Source organism: Xiphophorus maculatus, chromosome 15, assembly GCF_002775205.1.
Source record: "Xiphophorus maculatus strain JP 163 A chromosome 15, X_maculatus-5.0-male, whole genome shotgun sequence".
Lineage (NCBI taxonomy): Eukaryota > Metazoa > Chordata > Actinopteri > Cyprinodontiformes > Poeciliidae > Xiphophorus > Xiphophorus maculatus.
The window spans coordinates 20,185,945-20,211,875 of record NC_036457.1 but is presented as its reverse complement, the minus strand read 5'-3'; the positions used below and the strand labels follow the sequence as shown (position 1 = coordinate 20,211,875).

The following is a 25,931-nucleotide window of genomic DNA, read 5'->3' as shown; positions in this document are numbered from 1 at the left end:
TTTTTAATCTGATTTTGTTATTTTGCAATGATGTTATTTCTATGAATAATTTTTTCATTTTGGTCCTTAAAACACCTAAATTTCCACGAAGCTTTACATTCTGGTCCTTCTGATGATGTAATGTTTAAATATTCGATTATGTTTCAAACAGTCAGAGCTGGAGTAGCATTTTTACCAAATACTCTTTTACTCTTGAGTCATTTCTTGGACACGGCTAAGTTTGACTTTTACTTGAATAAAAATATGTTGAAGTAGTGTTACTTTTCCGTGAGTATCATTTTTGGCTACGCCATACACCTCTGTTTGTTGGGGAATAAAGCTCTCCCTCCGAACGTCCATTTAAATAGAAAGTACTTGACAAGTTGGTTAAAAACATTAAATAAAACAACACCTAGCAACAAAAAAAACACAATAATTTCCCTGTAATTTTTCCCAAAAGTCCGTAACTACTACTGCCTTCATACGACAGCGACGTTGTCCAGCATGCACGCACACCTTTCTACAATCATGTTGGGGAACTCGGCCACCTCTATTTCAGTGTAGTCCCCCTTTTTCACCAGGTACATGATGGGCAGCGGGGAGCTTTCTGACACCGCGCACCGCCGCTCTCCGTAGCCGTAGTTGCGTTTGGGCTGTTTGCATCCTCCGGTGCACCTGAAGGCCTGGTAGCCCGCCGGCTCGATGATCCAGTACTGTGTCCAGGTGAGCGCGCGGAAGTTGATGAAGTGCTGTTCTCTGCAGCAGGTGTCCTTATTCTGGTTTGCGTCACAGTCGCCGCCGGAGCTGGAGGAGAAACAGTGAGGAAAGTTAGCTAACCGAGGCTAACAGATTTCAGACAGAGGTGGAGGTTGGGGGGGGGGGGCGTGGGGGGGTTGTCATGCTAAAGGGCTAAAGGCCTTAAATTTTTTATCTACTACTCTGCTACGAACACAGATTCTAATTCTTAGTTGAAGCTGTGACTAATGTAGTCAAAGAATGGTAGAAACAATGCTAACATAGTCCCAAAAAAAGCTAAAAATGCAGTCAAACAACATTAAAAAGAACGCTAACGTAGTCAAAGAACACTACAGTGAACTCTAACATAGTTCAAGATCGCTAAAAAGAATGTCAAAGTAGTCAAAGAATACTAAAAGAATGTTAAAAAAAACACCACTGCAAGCTTTCCTGCCTGGTACATCTGTTGCTATTTGACAGTACAACTTAAATATGACTTGATAATAATTGAAGTCGTCGATATTTAAATAACAACCTTAAGTATCTGATGGTGATTTTTTTTAGGTAGAGTGTGCCACATTGCAATTCCAAAGGACTCAAGGCCGTGAATTACATCCAGGATAACATCTCCGGGTTTGGACACATTTCAGCGATTATTTGTTTCTTCCTCTTTTTACATATTTAGGTCACGACTAAGAAATATAGTATTACAACTATTGACCACCTGGTGTTATCATTCCTAAATGAAGCGTTTTGTCTCTCTCCAAACCAGAGCCAAACGCTAAACAGGTAGGAAACAACAAAGGATCACCTGGCCTCATGTTCACACTGACGCGTATAGCAAAAAAAAGCTCTCGCGCTCACCCGTACTCTTCCAGGTTGAGCGTGTAGAGCACGAGCTCGGGCTTCCCCAGGGCGTCATCAGTCTGCTCCTGGGTGGTGAAGCGCACACTCCTGGCCATCTCCGCGGCGTAGCTGCCGGGTCTCTCGCCCTCGATCCACACCTCGAGGTGCATGGGCGTCTTCTGCTGCTGCGTCTTGGACCAATAGTGCACGGCCTGGGTGACATCAAAGCTCTTCCAGCCGGTCTCGTGAATTGGAATCAACCTGTGAAACGCGATAAGGGCGATAAGTTAAAAAAAAAAAAAAAAAAAAAAAAAAAAAAAAGATGCTTTCGGAAGGAGAGTCTAAACTTTTCTTTGTTAGTGCCGCTTTAGGCGCGTCTCCCTACCGCGAATCCACAAGGGAGGTCCTGTTGGAGCCGCTGGGCAGCACCTCCACCCAGTAGATGCTGACCCGGGCGTTGTTGACGGGCCGGTGGTTCCTCTTCTCCGCGGTGTACCGTTTGTGGTGCGCGGCCCGCTGGTAGAGCTTCAGCTCCGCCATGGTCACCTCGCTGTTATCCGGGATCCGCGCCTCCATGTCGAACACCATGCGATGCCGGGTGGTGTCGGAGTACACGTACTCCCCGGAGATATCTAGAACAGCGACAGCAAATGTGTGCGTTTTAGTCGGTTTAATCGCGTTTTGATGGACGTTCGGTGACGCAACTGGCGGGGGGCGCCGGCTCCAGAAGGGGCGCCAAATGGATGGAGGAAATTTTATTTATTTATTTGTTGGGATTTTCTGCGGTAGGGCCATGATAAGGAATAATAATAAAAAAAAATTATATTACGTAAGTAAGTTATAAAACGACAAAAAAAAAAAAAGTTTACATTATGAGAATAAAAGAGAAAAAAGTCATACTCTTAAGAGAATAAAGCCATAATAATAATAAATATTATTATAAATAAATAATATAAAGAAATAATAATATTACGAGAATAAAGTCGTAATAATATGACAATAAAGTCATAATATTTTGAGGATGAAGGAGTTCTACTAATACTACGACTTTAATCTCTTAACTTGTTTTTTTCTTGTCTCTATTTTCATAGTTCCGTCCCTGTTGCCAAAAATTAGTCATTTGCGCACAATTACGCACAAGAACCACAGTTAATGTATTTAGCTAAATGACTAGTATGTCATTTAACTCTATGTTAGAGTTCATTAGTCAATTTAGGTAATATGTCATTTATATATATATGTCCACTAACGTCGTGCGTTACCTGCATTGCCGGGAACCCCCCTCAGGATGCCCACCAGGCTGGGCAGAGATCTGCGTCTCCTCCGGCTGTGGTGCGTCTTCAGCATGGAGAGGTACTTGTTCTTGATGTGCGCCGGGACGACCAGATTCTCCAGGTCCCTCTTTTGGATTTTGGGAACTTCATCCAGGCCGAGCTTTTGCAGCAGCGCGTCCTTCATATCCTCGTGCGTAAACGCGCCGCTGGGAACCAGGAACGCGGCGCACAGGACGCAAAAAGCGCGGAGGAAATCCATGACGAGACGTTTTAGACAGCGCGACACGAAAGCACAAAGTCACTGAACAGAAGCACGGCGTGTCCGTGACACTTCATCGGCCCCCCCTTTATATCGCCGCGGCCCTCCCAGTCGGTTCGCACTTTGTCGATGGGGGCGGGGGCCCCACCTTATCAGAACAAAGGTGCGACAATACAGCCCCATCTTAAACAGGATATCTAAGTGGCCATACTTCAAACAGAAACCATTAGCTAGACTTGAGTCCCATCCACAATGTGGAGGCGTGTATTCACCAGAGCTACACTAAAAAATATGTTTATCCTGGAAACAACAGAGCTACTTAAAAGATTTCACGCATTTTGTGGGATTTTCACAAAAACATGGCTTCTGGGATCGCTGTGTTGTCTTTTTACGAGTCTCTAGAAACAAAAATACGCGTTTGGAGATTTTGTTTTACTATTATTTAAAAATGGCAGAGGCGCTCCCAGGCAGAATTAATTTGGGGACCTTGCACCTCATTTTAACCACCACAACTCTTACAACTACAATATTTTTACTCAGAAAAAGAGGTTTTACCCTCCTACTACTACATAGACATATAATTATCTGAGTATTTAACTAGTCTCAGGGCAATTTGTTGCACCATATTTTATTTAGGGATACCAGATTAAAGGATAACAGAACACAAATGCACAGTATGCTTATGAGTAGCTACATGCTAATTTATAGATGTTTCGTTTTCCTTTAAATCGTGTGAGATTACATTAGGTCTACAAGAAGTGTTGAAATACTTATAAACCTTTGTGAAATATATGGACAGATATTATTATTATTACTATTATTGGTCAGTGCCTTTTGCTCAGTTTGTAACAATTTTGTTTTTATGTAATATCATTTATTTGTCGGTTCTCTAGCAGGCATATGAACACCACAATATGTTTCTGATAAGTAAGTGATGTATTCCTGAAATCAAGCGGCTCGGATTAAAGAAGAGTTCATTTCTCCCTACTCCCTCTCAAGCAGAAATGAAAGTGGTATTTAGCTAATTATTCTGTTCTTTCGTCGTTTTTTGGTTCACTTTCTCTGATATTTATTTTAAAACAATTTTATTTATTCATTTCTTAAAATTATTTTTACCCATTGAAATGGCTTGTCTTGTTTTTTTAGGCCTCTGTAGATCTCAAAATATAAAGGAAGGACATTATAAATAAAATCTATTATTATTATTATTACAAAGTAGCTGCTTTGTGTGCTTATATCTTTGGATATGAGCATGCCATTAAAAAAATATACATACATATATATATATATATATATATATATATATATATATATATATATATATATATATATATATATATATATATATATATATATTTTTTTTTTTTTTTTTTTTTAATTATCCAGCTAGAGTGGTTATTAAAATGTGGATGTTTTGCCTATCGTTTCGGCTATAAAGTGCCTGATGGGATTTATGAATATAAATATCGTCTCCTAACAGCAAAGTGAAGCACCTTTTTTAGAGTTTGCAACTTGAATTTCTACAAAATGATCCCGCTCTCCTTCAAGTTGTGTGTTCCCTGCACATGTCCCTCCCCAGACAGACAGACTCTTGACCCTGAAGTGCCCTCTCCTCGGCGGCCCACGCTCTCCACGCGTACATTCCACCGCACGACGTCAGTCCTGGTCGGTCTGGCAGGAGCCCGTCGCTCAGCGGGGCCTCGCTGTTGTCTGGGTTGCCAGTTTTGCCCAGCGGAGGCTTCATGGTGGGGCGTTAGACGGCTGATGAACGTGCAACAGAGACAAGAAGTCGTCTCTGAAAGGAGAAAAGGAAAGAGAGCAGAAGGATTAGATGTTTATTCCACACTCTGAAACAGTCCAGCAGATTAAAATTATTAGCCAAACAGACTGCTAATCCAGGCCCCCCTCCCCCTTCAGAGCCCCTCTCTCCTTCTCCTTAGCCTGGATGGATGTGGATTGGGGCAGGCTCTTCACAGGCGGGTGATTATCTGATTCCATTGCAAGGATTTGCCTTGCCTTTTTTGTCACACAAACATTAGAAGCAGTGAGCTCTCGCTGGCTAACCCCCAGAAAGGGGGCCTCCCGTGGGCCCCTCCTGGTTGTGTATTGGGCCCCACGTTTGCTCAGAGATGTCAGACAGACTGAAGGGGGCAACAGGAAGAGCAAATGACAGATGACTGCCAGACCTGCGCTCATCAGCCAGCAGCTTTCCAACAAGACAAATTATTAATTAGCGGCAGGGGAAGTGACGGGACCCTCCGCCGCCGGTTTGGAGTGCGATGAGAAAAGCCACACGAGGCGATTCTGAACGAAGGAGGTGGACAGATCAGGCCTGCACCGGTCTGCACATTACATTTGCTTCTTTTGCACGAAGAAGCAAAGAAGGACTGTGATCTGTGTTTCAACTTCTTGCAACAAACAAATATTCAATTTGCTGCAATACATCGCAACTGTCCACATACAGAGGGCCAGGCATTGTGTATATGTCGCTCCGCCTCTGTATGCTCAGAAAAGAATCATCAAGATGGATTTATTTTGGGTTGATTTGATCATTTTAATTAAGTTTTCTCCCCCAAACCAAGCCAGCACCGGCCTATGAGATCGTGCTGTTATTGTTCCTGAAATGACTGATTTGTCCAGCAGAAGTTACACACGTCTAATACGATCAGCAGTGTGGAGATCAATATGTGATCTATCCAGAGTCACCGACTTGCAGCTTTCAGCACCAATAGCGAGAATCTCTTAGGTTGTGTCACGAACTTTGCAGCGACCCCCTTGCACGTGGTCCAATCCAGAATCATCTTTTATGATAATATATATCAAAACTCAACAAACACCTGGTCAAAAAGGATGCAACGTCATAGTTGGGTGCAGAGTCAGGTGTTGTGGATTCAGAGGATCCACTCCATGGCAACCACAGTGATGTTCGTCTGCAACAACTGCCTCACGTTTCTGGTTTTAGCATTGTTGCTAAACTACCTAAAGCCAGACACAAATCTAAACCATTGCTCCAATACATAAAAGTTCTTAACTTTCCTTAAATCTTATGGCCCTTCTTAAGTTTCTTTTAAAGTTTACTTTGCAGCCCATGTGAACATAGCAGCCTTACAGTTTCATGAAACACTCCAATCAAAATGTTAAGTTATGATTTGTGACCAAAAAAGCTGTTAATGCTGTTAGAGCATACTGACTAAAAAAACTTGAGAAGTCAACAAACCAGCAGACTTACACAAACCAAGATTACATGTGGGGTTCCCCAAGTCTCCATCGTCGGGCCCCTTTTATTTAACATCTCTCCTTTAGTCTAGTTTTAGTTTTACGTCTCTTATCGTAGACCCAGAACTCAATGAGGCTTAAAACCCATGAGTGTGTACGAAACCTAGATCCAGAGTTCACTTTTAAAGTCCTCATAACACCTTTAACCGAATTAGCAAACTGTTGAATTGTAAAAAATAAAATAAAAATTTAAAAATCCATGAATGGATTTATGTCTTTTGAATAGTGTATGGAAAACAATCAGGCAGCTGCAGCTCATCCTAAATATCTTGACCAACACCAGAAAAATGTAGCAGACATGGATATTCAGAACAGTCAGGTTGTCCAGTCCAGCCTCTCCGCAGCCTAAAATACACACAGGCCTATTCAAAGCCCCCGGCGCTCACATTACAGCCTCTAATTCGGGAAATTAGGAAGCCTTTTGTGTGATATTTCTCAGTCTTTCCTCTTTCCACCATCGCCAATCAAAGGTAGGTTGCCGAGTTCAAAGATCCCATCTGATGTTCCGAGGTGGTGTTTCTTTTCAATCAAACCCCCTCCAAAAGAAACCCCAAACTCCCGCAATCAACAACGCGGGTGTTAATTAACATCCAGGCATTTGCATTGAAAAGCGGTCCAGTTTATAGCTCATTCCCTTCCATTTGCGAATCATTGGCCGCAAAAGCCACTGTTTGCAGAGAGGCGCTGTGCATGTGGCGGCTTGCGTTTGCGCTTTCTCTTGCAGAATCTTTTTTTTTTTTTTTTTTTTTGCGTCTCCCAGGGAAACAAGCTAGGAAGAGAAGAGGAGGGGGCGAGGGGGATGTTTCTGCATGCTCCAAAATAAAAAGTCAATATTGAACTTGTGTTGGTGGCCTCCTCGCAAACTCCCCATTATTCGCATTGTCGCCGACTTCCTGACTTGCTTGCCGCTCGCCTTATCTCGACGTCAAATATTTGAGGAAACGAACCGCTCACTTTGCACCTTAATAGTTGTTTTGTTTTGTTTTTTTGTCCATGTCCCCGCAGCTGCAGAGCACCGTCTGGGGTCGGACTCATCGAGCTGGCCTGCCAATAATCATCGATCGGAGTCGAAACCGCCAGACCCTGGACACAATAGCCCCATGCGCCTACTGCTACTGGACGGTCTAATTGCGTTTCACACGCATAATGAGGGCCAGAGACGCCGGGCCACGGTCTTAATCTCTCTGTACTTAACCCAATAGGATCAGACGTGATTAATAAGGAAAACTTAACCCATTTAAATCAGCGTCTAATTAATAGCCAACATTCTGGATACTTCCGCCCGTACAGAAAACACGGGTTCTTTCACTAGATTACAACTAGACACGGACATTTTATACCGATTTTACGGCTTTCTCCATTGGATTTAGATCTGGACTTTGACTGGACCATTTTAACACCCAAATATACTTCGACCTAACCTTTCCACTGTAGCTTTGACTGTAGAGTCTCCAGCCATCAATTCTGGTCCAAAAATGTTATATTCAGAACACTTTATTGACCCCAAAAGGAAATTAAATGTTGTTGTAATTCTTCACAGGGTTATTGTAGACGGTGATGGCTGTTGGCAGGAAAGATCTCCTGTAGCTGTCTGTATTACATTGAATTTGAAGACGCCTCTGACTGAAGACACTCTCTTTTCCCAAGACAGTATCATGAAGCGAGTTCATTTTCTTGATTTTATGAAGGACCCTTCTTTGCATCGTCATCTCCAGAGGTTCCACAGTCGGCCCCAGAACAGGACTAGAACAGAACCAGCCTTCTTTATCAAGTGGATGAGCCTTTTTAGGTCAACATTTAGAGACAACATTCTTCATAAAAGACTTAAAGGAGATATGTAGCATCTCCTGTTCCCTGTGGAAGAAAAGCAACCCCAGACCATAATACTTTTGCTTTTCTTCCTATGTAGTTTTTTTTGTCCTGCCCATGCATTTTTGGGTTTTCTACCAGTCCTCTGACTTCCTCCCAGTTTCCAAAACACTTAGATAATCTGGTCTTCTCCAATTTACTTTAAGTATTAGTGTGTGTGGATGAATGAATGGATGAAGAAAGTATTTCAGTCTCAGCCGACCAGTTCAAGACCAGATTGGACAGACTGTTTCACCTGAGCTGTGGATTTCTGCAGCTCTTCCGGAGTTGCCTTCTCTGATTAATGCTCTCCTTGCCCTGCCTGCCAGTTTACGGGCCGGCATTCTTTAGCCTAGCAACAGTAGCACATCCTAACATTGGCCTGAAGTGATGAAGTACTGAGAAGTGTTTAAAGGTAGCACAAAAGGTCAGTTTAAAAAATTTTCTCCGTTTTTTTTTTTTTTTTTAATGCTACATTTACATAGTATTTCTACTACAGGATAGCACTAAACATTATAGAGGGTCTTTTTCGTTATTTGGTACTTTTCAAATCCAGCTGATAATAAGACAAGGATGGGTCCCAATCTGTCAGAATTTGATATAGAAGCTAATATCTACTCTATAGGTTGAGTTGCATCAATTATGAAAAAATATTACCGTATATACTTATTTCATTTGCTAATAAAGGTCTCTCAAATGTTTTGGAGTTATATTTAAGTATATTATTGACATATATTAGAAAAACTTAAAAGTGTTAAAGCCACAAAAACAACATTTAAGCCGCTGATGAAAATAAAAATAAAAATCACAACATAAACTGACCGGGGTTGCAGTGATACATAACTTACACCAGAGGTCGCTGTTGTTCTCTAAAAGAGAACTCCCGTCTGAAACGCTTTCATTCATTCACATTTTCATTCATGGGCAAGGTTGGATGCAAATATATTTATTCCTTAATGAAAGATTTTTTTTTAATTCAAACAAAACTCTCTTGGAGCAAATAAAAACTTTAAAAAAATTGTGTAAAATTAAAACAGCTTCATAAATATAAAAATGTACAGAAAGACATGAATCCTCAGACAAGGAAGTGTACAAGGTGAGGAATGAGATCTGAAAATGTAAATAAAACAAGGCAAAAAAACAAAACAAAAAAATACAAAAACTTGTCATACTTGTGGAAAGGTGCCATAAAAAGTATTCAGCACCTTACAGGTTTCTTCTATTTGTGTTTTTTTGTCACACGTATGTCAGATTATTTAATATCAGACAAAGATAAAGTCAGAACACATGAAAACTAGTTTTGAATTGACAAACTTCAATTTGATCCTATGCGCAACAAGTTATTCAAATAGTAAAAGTGTGTAGTTCTTATTTATATATTTGCTAAAATTGTTTACTTTTTTTCAATTTTGAATGAAATATTGACCCACTGAAGTTATTTATAATGACTTATTTTTTAATTGTTTTGGAAAAAAAAAATTTAAGCAATGGCATTTATGGTCTTCCATAACCGTATAAACATAGTTTAGGAATTCTGTTGGTGAAACAAGTGTTAAAACTTTTGTATGTGACCTAGATATAGTTAGTATAGATATTGATATATCTAATTAATTAAACTGTGTTTTCATAATAATAATAATTATTGTTATTATTATTATTGTTGTTGTTGTTATTGTTATGGCACTATATTTAAGCACAGTTAACTATAGCAGCACAGAAGAACTCAATTTGCGAACATATTTCTTTAGTCCCTATAAACACTGTGAAAACGGAGTGAGACAACTGCTTTTGTAGTAACCAATTTTATTTACTTGTACAGTTAATAAATAATTGATGCATATTAACAAATATTACGTAAAACTTAATAAAACAATAATTTGCTAAAACAAATTATTTAAGGTAAATTATTATTAAATTGTGTCACGTTGGGGCTTCCATAGCGGCCAGGTGTCAGAAGCAGACCACGCCACTGCAACGGTATATCTCCATAACTTCAGTGTAATATAGGCTCTTAAAGGGACAGCACAGTCAGTCACGGAGAAAATCATGTTCTCGCTGCACCACCAGCAGCAGCAGCAGCAGCAGCAGCGGCAGCAGACACACAACCCGCAGTTTCCATTCACAATATTGACTACCCGCACCACAACCAGTCCAACCCCCCCTCTGTACAGCAGATGCCGTGACGGGGGCGCCATGATGATGATGATGATGATGAGCTGGGATTTTGCCTGCAGCAGCCGCCAGAGATCGTGCAACACGGGGAGATGAGCTGATAGAAGGAAAGACGTCTGTGGAGCCACACAGAAAATAATCATGGCGGATTTGTTGTCGTAGGTATGGTGAGAGAAGAACCGATTTTAGGGCCTAAGTAAAGTTTCATTTGGGAGCTTTCTCACCAAACACTATGACTTAGCAAAAATCCAATTTGTAGCATCAGTGTTAAATTTTCTATGCATCATAACTAGACCATTATTAAATTGTACTAGAACAATATTGGGCACATTATGAACATCCAGAAAATAGCTGTTAGCACTCAGTGCAATAGGTGTAAACTGTTTCTTAGCACTTGGTTTGTTTCTTGTTAAAGCAGCAGTACAGAAGAAACTCGAATTACGAACATGTTTCTTCAGTGCCTACACACACACTCCCCCCCCCCCCCCCCACCCACACACACACACACACACACACACACACACACACACACACACACACACACACACACACACACACACACACACACACACACACACACAAGAGATAGAAATTGAACTGCTATTTGCTTAAATTACCAATATCAATGGTCAACCAGTATAGCATCGCAATGTAAAGGAAGTCTCACTGGCTTTTCAATTCATTTTGATGTGATTCCCAGAATGGGCTAACTGACAACTGAAAGTGGCATAAAGCTGGGCTTTCCCTGTTGCTAACCAAGAGTTACAATTACATTTGTATGAACAAGCTAAAAAAAATGCATTTGGGTGCCAAAATTACCTTTTGACAGCATTTCACATGGACACTGTTGTTACTCCACTGAGTGAGACAGAGAACAAGCACAAGGGGAAGAGTGCAGCAGAGTATGTCTAAAGACCCAGGAGGTTGAGGGCCATTCATAGTACTTCATTTATACTATTTCTAGTGTGTTTTAGACTAGCCAAATACTGTGCATTCAAACTTTGGTACAATTTTTTTATTCCTTTTTTTTACCCCTCCAGGGGGTCTTTTTGTGGGCTCTAGTGACCCTTATATGACAGTAGGCTGACAGGAAACAGGGAAGGAGAGGGGGGAAGACATGCGGGAGTCAAACCCGCGACGGCCTCTTCGAGGACTCAAGGCCTCCAAATACGGGTCGCGCTAACCGCTACGCCACCACGGCACGCCCAAACTTTGGTACAATTTATATACAAATATATACACATATACGTAATCCCAGAAAAAACTGGGATTAAAAATAAAAGCATTGGTTTCAACCAAACTGAGATTTTGCTTCATTGAAAGAACCTCAAATCCCATTCTTTCTGGTCTGTTTAAATTCTTGACGTCAATTTTACGGAGGGGAAAAAAAACCTGTTTATAATATTGATAAATAAATTTTCATAAATCCTAACTGTTGAAAATGTGTGCTCCTGATAGAGCCAGACAGCTAAAAAGCAAATAATATTTAAGAAAACTAAACTAAATAAGTAAAAGATTTAAGTAATGTAAGTAACGTAATAAGAAAACAGGAGGAAGGCAGGAATGGTGATTTTTTTGTTTTGTTTTTAAAGAAAATTATTTTGTAGTCCTGGAGATCTTAAAGGTGTTTTTTTGACCTTCATTTTTGCATCTCTCAAAACAATAGACTTAGACTTAGACTTGTACTTTATTGATCCCTTGGGAAGACTCCCTCAGGAAATTGAAGTTACCAGCAGCTCCCAGGCAAAAAACAAAGATAACACACAGTAAGCAAAAGTGCAAAAGAATACAAAAATACAAATTAAATACTAAGGTACACACTAAATGTGAGTAACCAAAACCTTAAATTATGCAAGAAACAAGGAATAAGAATATAGAATATAAATATATAAATTTATATATATAAATATATAAATTTTTTATATCTTTTTATAAATATCCCAGCCTCCTGTTGCTGCCTTGTAAACACGGATGTGAATGCAAAAAATATTAAAATTAGACTGTGTCGTTTAGTGATTTCTGACGCGTTGAAGGCTAGCTACTAGCTGCTAGTTGGTTTTCCCACAATCCACCGCGGCGTTGCAGAAGGAGCGGTCCGCTCGGCTGTCTCCTCCCGTCTACAGTCTCTGACAGCCTGACTGTGCAGAGACTGCAAGAAGCGACCGACACAGACCGGCGGGGGAGGCAGGCAGGCGGCGCAAAGGAAAGGAAAAAACGGGAGGGGGGTAACATTCAGGCAGTGTCCCGTATTTGGAATAACCAGGACCAGAATACAGTTAGTCTTTTTTTTTTTTTTTTAAGTTTATTTTTTCTTTTTGACGTGAAACGAGTTTCTTTGTAACCTTCAACAGAAGAGCCGCATTTTTTTTTTTTTTTTTTTTTTACCGACTGGACTGGAAACTCCTGAAGTAACTGCAGACAAACTAAGGAGACATTTGGTTTCTGGACGAAGAAATGGGATTTAAAGAACATATCTAGATGCCAGCAGTGAGTTTGAGGCAAACGAGGGGAACGCATCCCAGAACTACCGTAGAGATATTGGAAGTGTGTGCTTACTGCGTGTCCTCTGGTGAGGCGGGGGAAAGATGGCATTTAGAGGGGAAGAAAAGTAGCGTTAGCGTCAGTTCCCTGGCTAGCTCCGGAGCTAAGCTAGCAGCGGGCTGCTCGCTAAGCCTGTGTCGCCCTTTCATTCCTGGAGCAGAGGAGGGGCGCTGGGGCTCTCCCTAGCACTGCGGCTCTGCCGTTGCGTTTTAGGGCTCGCTGGGAGAATGGAGAACCCCAAATAGCTGCCTCGGCACCAGCTCAGGGAAGACTGTTAATTTTTTCTTTTTAAAAAGGGGGCACCAACTTGATTATATACTGTTCCCCCCCCTCCAGCCCTCAGAGAAGAGCGGAGAGAGCTGCAGGAATCCACCGGCCTGGGGCAGCCTGGGACTAGCCTGCTTGTTTTCTTATGCACCCGGAGGGGAGTAGGTACAGGGGGGGCTAAAAAAAAAAAAAAATCGTTCACATCTCACCCACCTTATGGATACTGGATCTGTACGGGGAGATCATGAAAGGGTCGGTTTTGCGAACGGAACGAGCTGCATTGTGCCCGCAACACAAAGTTTGAATATTTTCAAGACATCCTCAAGGTGAGAGAACTTCTCTCCAGGCCCTTCTGCGCCAACCAACAAGGCCAGAAGGTGGGGTTTTCCACCCCCCCACCCACCTCCTGATTTTATTACTATTATCAGTATTATCGTTATTATCATTACTATTTTTTTTGATTGCCTTCAGCAGCTAACAGGCCTGACTAAACATGTCGGGAGAGGTGCGTTTGAAGAAGCTGGAGAAGCTGCTCCTGGACGGCCCAGCTCAGTCTAATGGCCAGTGTCTGAGTGTGGAAACCCTGCTGGATATACTGGTGTGTCTGTACGACGAGTGCAACAACTCCCCCATCAGAAGGGAGAAAAATATCCTGGAGTTTTTGGATTGGGGTGAGTTATCTTTTCTTATCTTCCATTAGTTATTTTTGTTTTCTTATTTTTTTAATCAATTTTTTTTTTGTGGCCTGTTTCGTGCACACAGCCTCCCTGACTCTTTGGGAAAGATAATAACAATGTTGGTGGTGCAGTGGCCCTCCCTTCACCATCACATTCCTTTTATAGTAGTAGTATGGGATCGCTGGGCTTTCTCTTTATTCTCCTTGCTGCAAGGCCTCGGTGTTCTTGTGTAATGCAAAGGCTTATATGGTTTTGGCAAGTTGCAACGCATGGCAAGCTGTCAGGAGTACAGGGAAACAAAAACCCTTTAAACTGAAATAAAGTAAAGCTTGTAAAGAGTTTTTTTTTTTTTTTTGTGAAAGCAAATCCAGAAATGATTTTCTTTGGGAGGGTCTAACCTGCACAGACCCATAAGCTATATTTGATTTTTGATCAATTCAGATAAGGAAAATACTTTATTTATCCCAAAGGGAACTTAAAAGTTATTGTTTAAGTACCTTCAAAGTCATTTTTGGATGGAAATTCTGATGGCAAGAAGGATCTCCAGTAGCAGCCAGTCTTGCAACAAATCTCAAGAGGCCTCTGACTGAATACTGTTGCTATATGACAGTCTCATAGGTATTTTTTGAGCTTTTTAGATACTAATCAGCTCCTACGAGTTGCAAAAGCAAAACAAAACACCTTGTTGCCATGGTTCTAAAAATAAAAAAAGTAAGAGTAAAAGTCCTTACAGCTGCATATCACACTATTATTCAAAAACTGAGCTAGCATAACAGGAGCTACTCCCACATGCTGACCGGTGCAATACCAGCAAGGAAAGAAAAAGTGCATCAAAGTACCTATAGTCGGTCGATTGTGTTTATGGATGTAAAATAATGGGAAATCTTAGTTTTTATGTCCTGAAATGGGGAAAAAGATCATCTGAATCTTCATATTTGAATTGTTGACCACTGATCAGAGCTGATCAAGGGGAAAAGTGTCCGGTTCTGATCTCTGGGCCAACACACACTCCATGTGTGTTGGGGTGAACATGCGGACAAAGTATACTTTTCTGCCATTGCACTAACTCTGACCAGATCAGTTTGTTACCTGTGCTTTGTATTCTCTGTAACCTTATAACCAAACTATATAACCAGAGGCAATTTATTTTTTTGTAGTTCATTTAAAAAAAAACCCAACTGAACATTAATGACAATAAAATCCTCAAATTTCACATAGAATGTTCCGTAGTTCTATTTTATTTTCTAAAGATCTTCTATTGTAAAATACAGTCCAGTTACTGCTGGTTTAAAGGTACTCCGCTCCTTAAAATATTTGTAATTAGACACTAGAGAAAGATGCAGTGCTGCTTCCCTTCCAACCTGTTGCTGTGCACTGCCAGTCAGCTGGCTGAAATAAGGTGGCTACTCTTTCCCCTCTCTCAGCTAAGTCTTGTTATGTATTTTCCTTTAAAATCACTGTGGACACCCCGTGAAACTGTTGTACTTTTACTCAAGGTGTCCAACAACGGGAATCTCAAACTGCCCCATTGATGATTCCTTGTGATTTTAACCAAACGATTTCAGTCGCACAACCACATTTTCTTACAGTCGACCAGGAGTAGATTACACAAAGTTACTTTCAATAATCAGTTTTCAAAGCAGATGCAAAAAATGTCTTTCCATGTTATGTTTTTTTTTCTGCATGGGTGAGGTGAACCCAGTCTATATCAGCACACACTTAATCAGGTTTTGTAACCGTTTGGCTCTGTAGTCGAATCAAACTTGGGCAAGAGGTAAAACACAGGAGGCAGAAGGGCCACACACACACACACACACACACACAACAATGCAATCCTTTTTGCCTTGCCAGAAGCACTTTGTATGTAGGCGTGGGTGTGTGTGTGTGTGTGTGACATTGGAGTATGGTTTGTGCATGAAGCAGGAATGTGAACAACTCACCTTTTTTTTTTTTTTAATCTAGCGCAGAGGCTCAGCTCACTGCCGGAGCATGCCTGGCTGCCTTGTTTGCCTCTCTCGCTCTCTCACTCTCTTTTTTTAAAGCTAAAAAAATGAAGTGCAGGAGCAGATTGTTCCCTTCACAGGCAGAAACATGAATCAAGACAGATTAATAATACAGGAGGCATTAAGAAATGCGTGGATAATGGAACGCAACGGGTTGCTTTGGCGGATGCCGTCTGAAGGACTGCATTGCAGGAATGGTTTTGGGCTGAGGGGTTAAACGGGTAGCAACAGGCTCCGACAAAGACGCACAGGGAGGCAGTAAAGTTCAGTCAAACGGTGGGAGAATTCGGTTGCGTCCGTACCACCTGGTCTATCCACTCCCTCCTGAAACGGTGTGGAAGTCAGGCGCAGGCAAGTGCAAGTTCCATCGCAAATCCTCGTCTTTGAGGACGCTCGGCTTTGGCCGCCACTCGCCGCTTCTCTGCTGATCGGCGGCAGCATCAACAACGGCATAGGTGCCGCTGACCTTTTTAAGATGCGGTGCCAACTCGGTGACTTAATCCTGACGTTTTCCTGTGTTGACACCAGAGACTCTGTCTTGGTCTCAGCCAGACACAACACACGCCACTCGGATGCGTCCGAGCCTCCATACGCGCCCTCGGGTCCCACGTCGCTCTTCAGGGACAGCTAATGAGTCTCCAGGAACTGTACAATAATGAGATCATGTGTAATGAAGCTTCAAGGCTTATTTGAGTTTACATTTCAACAAACTTAAGTGATTGTTCATATCAGGTAACCTCAAGAGATTTTATGTCACATTGGAGGAAGGGGACAAGGACTGGAGGCAGCAGCTTGCTCCGTGTAGGTTGGAGGGTAAGCTTTAACTGGCTTTAGTCTTTACCAAACATAATTTAATAAGACAATTGATTTCTGCTTCCTTTCTTTGCATTTTGCGATCGTAAAGAAAAGATCATTGTGCAGGTTAGCTAAAGTCTATTGACTTTACCCACGATTTTTTACAAAATGGACTCGAATGTTTCAGCCTTTCTCTTAGGCTACATTCACACAGCAGGTCTTGATGCTTAATTCTGTTTTTTCTTTGACTCAAAAAAAAAAAAAATTTGTGTGTGGTCATTGATACTACTGAATGGTGCAACTACAATCAGACTTATTGGTGGTATGCAACAGAATGGTTTCTGCCCCTAACGCGACCAAAATTCGCAGAAGAAGAACGTTGGTGTCACACAGTTGCACTCTGTTTACAGAAGTAATAATTGACGCCGCTCTCTGCAGAACTACTGTAAAGTTCTTCAGCTCTGGGAGTCGACAGTATCGTCACAAGATCATAATAAGACGAGGGAAGCTGATGAAGAGACACCACAGCTAACGGCAATGGTGATTTGTAGAGTATTGCCTGCAACGTCCGTAGTCAAGTCTGCAAACGGAACCAAGAGTGGCGGGATTGTAATGTGTTGCGGTTTACTGACAAACTTCTTTCATAAGGTCATAATTCTGATTTTCAGCCACTGCTTAAATCCAGATTCACCGCATTTGAATTGGAATTGGGCTGTTCAGACAGCTGTGAAAAAAATCAAATATGGGTCACATATTGGCAGTTTTTTTATTTAATTTCTTTACTTCACTTTTTTCCACTTCTCTAAAAACAGTAGTACATTTTTTTTCAAGCACAAATCCATACCATCTGGGAATGATAACACACCCTCATGTTGGTTGGTGAAACTAATAAGGAAAGTTGGACGACCTTAGAATTAAAAACTAGAGACATGCTGACTTTTCAAACCTGGACTTTTTTTCTGCCACAGACTGGGCCCGAATCTGATTCTTCTTTGTCTTTTGCTGATGTGGTTACTTCCTTTTGGACAAAATATGACGGGCTGGGTGTTTGGGGGGGGGTGTTCTTCCCCTTATGACCAAGTGTGATGGTGAGGGGAGTTTGAGGATGTAACATGAAAGTATGATGTGATAATGGAGGATATTTTCTCTATGACAAAGTATGAGGCACTGGGTGGGGTAAGAGGTGCTTCCTCTATAGCAAACTGTGATGAGGCCCCAGTAGATTGCATATGCTACTGGGAAATGTTATTGATGACAAAACTGAAATATAATAAGTTTATGTGTGGCTCGGTAATAAAAGTCTCAAGGACCAGTACCAGTGGCCCGATGGTCTCTGCAGGTTCAGAGTCCCAGTTTGCATGAAAACATCAATCAATCAATCAATCAAATTTTATTTGTATAGCACATTTCAGCAGCAAGGCATTTCAAAGTGCTTTACATCGTATCAAACACAGAAACACAATGCATAGAATCAACAATCAAAACACGACATTAAGTAAAGTTCCATCAATAAATTTGTAATTGATTACATGACAAAAATCACACCTCATCTTTTCCCCCCTGAGATCCCAGCACCGTGTCCCGTCTAGTTAGCTAACCATACCGTCCCACCCTTAGAGCACACATTATCTGCTTACTTTGGCTGAATCAGCAGTTAAGTACAAAGATTGGAAGAGGAAGCGCTCCATCATTCGCAAAAGGAAACCGTATCCCACCCTGACGGGATCCTAGCGCTGCGATAAGACTCCACAAAACAGCAGGCCGCACCTTGGTGTCACAGCCGACAACAAAATTGGGATTGAATTAGGGTCAAGTCCTGTCTTGTCCTTTAAAGAAGAAAAAAAACGTTTGAAAGTGTTGCCACTCCCATATTTTCTTTTGTTCTTTGGAAGAACATCCAGCCACAGGGTCAAAGGGAAAAAATGCACACCTGTTACATGTGTAACACACTGAGGGGCTGCAGTCTGAGCAAGAAAGGGAAGGCAAAGAGCAAGACTGTCTGTCTGGTTGTACTTTACTAACACAAACCCACTTGTTGCGATTTGGAAGCAGATAGGAGCAGACATACAGTATGAAAGCACACCATCTTCTTCCTGGGAGGCAAACATTTGTCCTGGGTTTCTTGTTTTGCATAGACCTGATACGGAGACCCCTGCCTGACCCGTAACCATGCAGGGAAATACGCCGTATCCCGACGACTCACTGCTACCCCCTGGTTCTCCTGCAGCTCCCAGTTTCAACCGCAGCTCTTGTATCTGATCCATCTCTTTAACCTTTCTCTCTGTTAGTTTGGCTACTTTGGCAAATTCTGCGTAGAAATAAAAGAATCTGAAACGTTTCTTTGCCCGGTGCTTGAATTTCTGCCTTTCTAAAAAGAGACAAACAATCTGCTCATTTTTCCAGAGATCAAGCCGATAAATAACAACGCTTTCACTTCCACATCGATTCATTTCCTAACGCGAGTTACTTTTTGAAAAGTTGCACAATGTCAGCTCAGGGAATTGATACTATTGCACGCAAAGCTGAATATAGTGTTAAGTTATGCGTCAGAAATTCTACTTCCTGTCAAATCCTACACTGCTTCCTGTGTTTCGCGGCAGCTGGATGAAAAGGGGCACCGGTGCCAAGCCACCAGCGACCCAACCCGGGGGAGTTCGCCTGACCTTTTCTCCCAGTCCGCATTCAGCGTTGGCCCACAGTGGCCAGCTGTTGAGCTGCAGCTGATGTGCGCTCCACCCTGCGCGGCTTTCATTGGCAGCACGCCTCACACACAACACACACTGACACACACATTATTGTGGTTTTGCCTTACTAGGCTATCTCATGGAGCACAGACCGGAGTACCTCCCTGTTATTCCCGTTACTAAACAGACCAGAAGAGCCGCGTACGCGGGAGGGGGGGGAACGTTTTAATTGTGTCTGTTTCAAGAAAGAATTTTTTGCGTCACGTGGTTTTTAAATTCAGCCTGGAGGATAGTTTACTCCCATCAGCTGCAGGCAGCTCTGTGGTACTGGGAGCTGGGGAATAACCACGTTACCCAGCATTAGGGCTGCAACTAACAGTTATTTTACTAATCCATTATTCTAGATGATTAATTGATTAAAGAAATTGGCCAATTCTGCAGAATTTTCATTTAACAACTTAAATCTCTTTTATACAATATTAGAATTACATTAAGATACAAAAAACGCCAAATTAATAGATTTTTAAAAAAAAATAAGAAAATAAACATTTTATTGCTTAAAATGCAATAACAGTTTTCCTTTAGTGACTTACTTCAGCCCTACTACATCCACACGTCTATACATTATCTGGACCTACGTATCGTGGCTTGGTGCAGATTGGCATTGGAGATTGGTTTTGACCAAAAAGCAGTAACAATCTTATTTTTATTTTTAAAAACAAACAAAAAAATACTGTTTAACCCTGAGGTAGTGGCATGTTGGGATCAATGACTACCTGTGTAGGGTCTCTTGAAGAAGCTACATAACAGCTTGCGTGTGATATGTTGGACTTTGGAGCGGCCCCTGCCAGGACATCCTCGCTGTCCGCAGGAAGCGCCCCCCCCCCCCGGAGAGAGCAGGGAGGAACCACAAGGACTCTGCGAGCTAGTCGGGACCAAACCGGCTGCATGATGTCACACCAGGAAGTGGGGACAGCTGCGACGCATTGTGTCATTGTGTACTCTGCACGTCACTCACATTCACTGTTTTCGAACGTCGCTGGGAACGCGCAAGGTTGTCGAGCCGTTTGTTTCCTCGCCGGTGGATTCCCAGATCGCACCAGTGCCCGTCTGTCACTCTTTCACACATATACACACATACACACACACCCACTGAGACAGCTTTTTCCATTGTCCTCACACACAGACACAGTAGAGAGGGGCTGTAGCATCGTCTCTTCTGCTGCATAAAAGCGTTCAGTGATTTATAGGAGGAAGTCCAACATCAGCAGCTGGATGTTCTGATCTCTATTTTTTATTACTAACTCTTCTAATGTGATTTTAAAAGCCTAGCTGTGTTTCCATTACAAACGGGCGCAAATCTTTGTTGATATTCCGCTGAAGTGGAAAAAAACACAATTTCGCAATTACAGTGTTTCCATAAAAAAAAAAAAAAAACAGTTAAAATCACATGTGAGTAAACTTGACACTTCCTGTCGTCGTCTTTGACATTTCCACCAGTAGTAACATCTGGTTGTTAATCACATGATTTATGAGACGCAAAAGAAGTGTTCCAATTGGAGTTTTGCGAAATAAACTAATTTTGATACAGCTATAAAAAAAAGCATGCTTTCCATCAAGCATATTTATTTTTGTAATGTCACTTTTTTGTAATGTTGCGCAATTTTAAGGTTAAGGGAGTCGCGGCTGCTGTCGGAGTCCATGCAGCGGACATCCAACCTTCATTAGCGCATCGTGAAGTTGCTTATCACGTTGTATCATGAGCTTGTTCACAGCTGGCCTTTAAAACCTCCTCAGTCCATCTGTCTGGGAGCTTTGTAGGCACATAAATGTCTGCTGCTAATTGTGCTGCGTCATCAAAAAGTGGCAGGGGAAGGGTTGACTTCCTTCCTCCGTCTCCCAGGGGACACACTGTAGCACAGGTCATTAGCCGGCCTCTCAGGACTCCTGGGATCTCTCCTCCCCACAGCCTCTTCCTCTTCTTTTTACCTTTACCTTTTACCTCTCATCCTTCTCTCATCTCTTCTTTCTTCTTGTCTGGTCAGCTATTCCCCCCTGCAGTGCTTGTTAGGCTCTTAGAGCTGACTGTGTTATACTGAAGTATCGACAGACGCACTCATTAGTGATTTTTGTGGCCGATTTCTGATCAGTTTCGTCTTTCTTTTTTTTTGTGCAAAACACTGACTCAAAGATAAACAATTTTGCCAATGAGAACTGCATTTAACCACATATATAAACTTCTTAGATCATTAAAAAAAGCAGCAATTCCTCAAAAAACACCCCAGTTTTTTTACCCTGCGTCCCTGGAAGTCTCCAAATTCAGTAAAATCATCTAGATTATGGGTTTGAAGTTTGGATTTCAGCATCTCTTCTTTACTTATTTACAAATGGATTATATAATCTCACTGTTTTTGAATCTAAAAATGCAATTATGTGCCTTGTCATAATTTTTTCCCCTATTTTTCAAAACAAAGCAGTTGACAAATTTATTATTTGAATGAAATGTTAACGACCATCTCAGCCTGATTCCAGGTTGTTTACAGGGTCATGCCGATGCTAAGCGTTGGTATTGGGTCTGGGTTTTCCTTGCTAACTATGATGTTGCCAGCTGGATAAACTCCAGGGCACACTCCATTTGCATGCTGGTTCACTGGTGGTTTTCTGTTCTGGTGTTTTTTAGACGCATAAATAAATCAAATGAGCACGAGGCTGCTTTGTTTGCTACTTCTGGCTTACCGGATCATTTTCAGCTTCCATTTTAGAAAACGTCACACTATGGTCATAAACACGCAAACAATGTTTCTCTCAAACGACGCGAGGATTGGATCATTTGTAGAAATGTCAGAAAACGAGTCTGCTGTCTCTGTTCGGATGCTTGGTCTCAGTGAAGCGATTAGAAACGCCTCGTTTTGGCAACCAGCGACACACTCATCAAAGCCATGGACAGAGTCACATTGTTTCCTCACTAAGTTTTTTTTGTTTTTTTCCTCCCTTTGCTGCTGTTTTGTTGTCCACGGATGAATTTTGAGATACCGAACACTTTCAGCCATTAAGATGGAACGGTCCGGCGGCCAGCTGGCCAAGACTCGCTTAGTCTCGTCTCTGTCCGTAGTCCTGGAACCGGGGGGCCGTGCGTCAGAGACGAGAGCTTCGTGTTGCGAGGGCCATTATTTAGTGACACCAGAAAATGTATAACACAAGCGTTTCTTGTTTTCTTCGCTCACAAAGGTTTCAGTAGCTCAAAAATACCCTTCTGAAACATTGTCACGTTGATCAGTGTGTCTGTTGTGTTGCTAAGTTTCTAAACGGTTATGTGTTTGTTCTATTGTAATGCTTTTTCCTTCATCGTAGTACAAACAATCCAAGACTTTCCTTCCTTTGTGGGTGCCAAACGAAGCTTAGTGAAGTGAGAAGTTCTCAGAAAATGTTCTACTTTCTGCTGTAAAATCTGGAGACTAGGGACTCTGAAGTAACAATGACAAATACAGAAGGTTTATAAATGTTTTATGTTCCAAAGGAGTTCAAGTATGTGGGAGAGGGGTTTGTTGATTTGGTTCAAAGGAACTCTTAGCACATTTTAGCAGGTAAATTCCAGTTTTATTTATTGACATAATTTAGTTTCTACATTGTTCTGGTTGTATCTGAATCAAACTTCATGTCAGCTAAGCTTTAGCCAATACATTAATTGAGTTAGTCGTCTGAGGTCGGCTCCTCTGCTGTGTTTTATTTATGCGGATTTCGTTCTTCTCTGTCTGTGCCATCTGTGCCTCTGTGATGATCATCTTTCACTGGGATGTGTCGCTTACTGCCGTGTTTGACTTTTGCCTCTTCATTAAACTCGCCGTGACCTCTGTCTGTTCGGGGAAAACGGAACGAATGCAACATATTTGAAGGCACTTAATGCTAAAGTGGAGTTTTATTATCTGATCGGTGTTTTGCTTCACATGTGCAGCTGCTGTTTGTCTTAGCCAACCTTTTTTTTTTGTTGAGGAAAAGCAAGGAGGAGCTCCAGACTTTGTCCTGTAGGACTTGCCGTAGCCTGCTCGCGCCCGCCGACTGCTTCAAGCAGAGCGGAGGGCTCGGGTCTGTGTGTGTGTGTGTGAGAAAAGCGCTGACTAAGGCCCCAGCCCCTTGCAGCCTGTGGAATCTGGAGCTGAGGTGCGATGCTGGGGAGAACTGCAGCTGTTTGTCCTTCAGTGTCTCCCTTCCTATTCTCTCTGTCTGCTCTTGCTTTCCTTCTGTCTTTTACACTCTCCATCCTCCCCAAACCTCTTCTGGGTTGAATCAGTCTTTCTTTTCTCATCCTGTCCTTTTTATTTCCTGTGTTTGCTCTTCTCTTCCTGCCCTTCACAGCTCCTCTACCCCCTCCCTTTCTGCCTCTCAGACTGCTGCATCCCAGCTTTGCCCAGTGACAGACACAGCTTGGCTGCTGTGTTGCGGTTTTGCGTGTTCTGCATATGGAGTACATGCGTCCACTTGCAAGGAGGAGGGACGCTCCCGCTAAGCTGCCTCATGCATGGATTACATGACTGTCAATGTAGCAAGTCATGCGAAAAACAAAATCTGCTCTGAGACAAAGTCGTTGTTCAGCAGGAAACATACCAGCTAATTTATGCTAAGCTAACGTCGGAACCTCATTGCTGAAATTCTCCTTAGTTTTGCCTCTGATCAGACAGTAGTTGTCCTCACACAAACCCTCACATCCTCATACACCTTCAACTTATTCACATTTTTGTTATTTAAACCACAAGCTCTTAGTTTCAGGTTATTTGGACTTTGAATTCAGGTCAATTCTGATGAAATATAAAGATCAGGCTGAGGTGGATTTAAATTATAATTTTTTTTAACCAAAAATAAAGTCATGATTTTACACGGATACGGTTGTAGTAATACGAGAATAGAGTCATATGACAATAAAGTCAAGAATAATACCCAAATAAAATGTTAATATTACCAGAATAAAGTTGTAATATTTGGAGAATGAAGTACTCCTTTAACATTTTCATAATTAAACAGAAATCCTTGTAGGCTGGCCTTAATACTCTGTTGTACAAGTCGCAGAAGGGATGATAAAAGCCACTTTTTAAAAATATTTTCTATTTTTTTCTTTCTTTTTTTTTTTTTAGGAAAATAAAAGATTAAAATCAGAAATTGGACCTGAAAAGGTGTTCACTGTAGCTCAGCTTTATGTCCTGCTTCATTGGTGGTTTATTCAACCTCCAGTGAAGATTAGAGCGGTAATGGGACTAATTAGGAGAGAGAGCGTGAGAGGAAGAGTTGAGGACACGTTGGAATAGTTGGGACAGATTCAGGGAGGCCACAGGTTTAGATCTGCTGAGGTCATCGTGTCTGTCTGTGCCTCTGAGCCTCTCTCTAAAGCTGATGCAGCCCTGACCTTGGCTTCTTTACTGATTGGGATTCTGACAGCGACCCGGTCTATATTTAGTCACCTCTCCTTTTTGCTTTATGTTTACCCGCGTCTTGCACTCACTGTCCTGACCTTCCTGTTTTTCTGGCTGGGGGTAAAAGATGGGGGTAAAAGCGTGACTGGAATCAGCCGTTTATCCGAGCGCTCTGTCAGCCCCATTCATCCGTTTTCCACCTGAATGGCGGCCGTTCATGCTGGCGGGTCGCTGATCTAATTGCGCCGTCAGCTGACGTCTGAACTGCCATCCACCCGGGTGGATTCTCAGCAAAATCTCCCAATCCAGTTACAGACGAGGTTTTGTGGCTTGTGGGATAGTGCATAAGAGTGAATTTGTTGTTGGGACAGAACAAGAAAAGACAACTCCACATATGCAGCCAGACTTCCTGCATCCTCGTCTCTGTCCAGAGGGATCTGTGGAGGAAATCCTGCGACTGTTTGGATCGCCGCCGTCGCCGTTGTTTGCAGATGTTTTTCACCTCTTGTTTGGCGAGTGCCGCATCACTGCTGTGGCTCTCAGCTGAAGGTCATGATGCAGACACAACAATTTGACATGCTGCCGATGAGTAAATCTGTCAACCCCCCTAAATTCAATTTTCTCCCCTTTAGGCGTTTCGGATTAGGCCGATAAGTGTGGCGGACGGTTGCTTCGTTTAGTTATTTGCTTCCTGTTTATTGATGATACGCATCGTTCTCGGCAAATAAGAGGTTATTTGAGGATAACTTAATCGTTCTGAAGAGGGAAATGTAATTTGTTTTGAAAAGTGATCGTAAATAGTTAGTACCAATATACTGGATTAATTACTGAACCAATTCCATTGTTGCTGCGAGTTACTTTGCTGCTCTTTTTTATTGGTTGGTGAAACCTCTCTTTGCTCTTAATGTCCTCTTGAGATCCGATGAACCACATTTCATTTCTTTCATCTGAAATGAAGAGACCACAGAAAAAAAAATTCAACATTTAATAAAATAATCCAATTTTGCCACAATTTATTTCCAAATGATTCTGATTGCCTGCAGACTGTTTGATCAGAAATAAAATATAAAATTTTAGTGACAGGTTTGCGTCTCAGAAGAGAAAATACGAGATGTTGGGTTTATGATCGAAAAATCAAATGAGATTTATTTAAATATTTTTCAGACTGTAAGA

At 41.8% G+C, this 25,931-nt stretch overlaps 2 protein-coding genes across 11 annotated transcripts in view; one reads left to right on the top strand and one right to left on the bottom strand.

Moving 5' to 3' along the window:
• Positions 1-458: 458 nt before the first annotated feature.
• LOC102235711 (left-right determination factor 2-like) lies at positions 459-3,093 on the bottom strand. The gene is made up of 4 exons (XM_005816715.1): positions 2,823-3,093; positions 1,946-2,192; positions 1,579-1,821; positions 459-783 (listed from the first exon to the last, which is right to left on the bottom strand). The coding sequence occupies exons 1-4, from the start codon at positions 3,091-3,093 to the stop codon at positions 459-461; spliced, it is 1,086 nt and encodes a 361-aa protein (XP_005816772.1).
• Positions 3,094-12,543: 9,450 nt separating this feature from the next.
• The window catches only part of cdc42bpa (CDC42 binding protein kinase alpha), an 82,907-nt gene continuing 69,519 nt past the window's right edge, over positions 12,544-25,931 (top strand). For 5 of the 10 annotated variants that reach the window (XM_023347536.1, XM_023347538.1, XM_023347537.1 and 2 more), the window contains exons 1-2: positions 12,544-13,523; positions 13,669-13,868. In XM_023347536.1, the coding sequence (XP_023203304.1) occupies positions 13,691-13,868 (178 nt within the window). In that variant the 5' untranslated portion in view covers positions 12,544-13,523; positions 13,669-13,690. Of the gene's footprint in view, positions 13,575-13,668; positions 13,869-25,931 lie in introns of all 10 variants that reach the window. The other 5 variants (XM_014473360.2, XM_023347539.1, XM_023347540.1 and 2 more) reach the window with 3 other exon arrangements.

Excerpts from the sequence above, each read along its gene's own strand:
- LOC102235711 (XM_005816715.1), bottom strand. The coding sequence starts at position 3,093 with ATGGATTTCCTCCGCGCTTTTTGCGTCCTGTGCGCCGCGTTCCTGGTT. Across the intron at positions 2,193-2,822 it reads GGGGGTTCCCGGCAATGCAG|ATATCTCCGGGGAGTACGTG; the intron begins GTAACGCACGAC and ends TCGCTGTTCTAG. Across the intron at positions 1,822-1,945 it reads ACCTCCCTTGTGGATTCGCG|GTTGATTCCAATTCACGAGA; the intron begins GTAGGGAGACGC and ends CGCGTTTCACAG.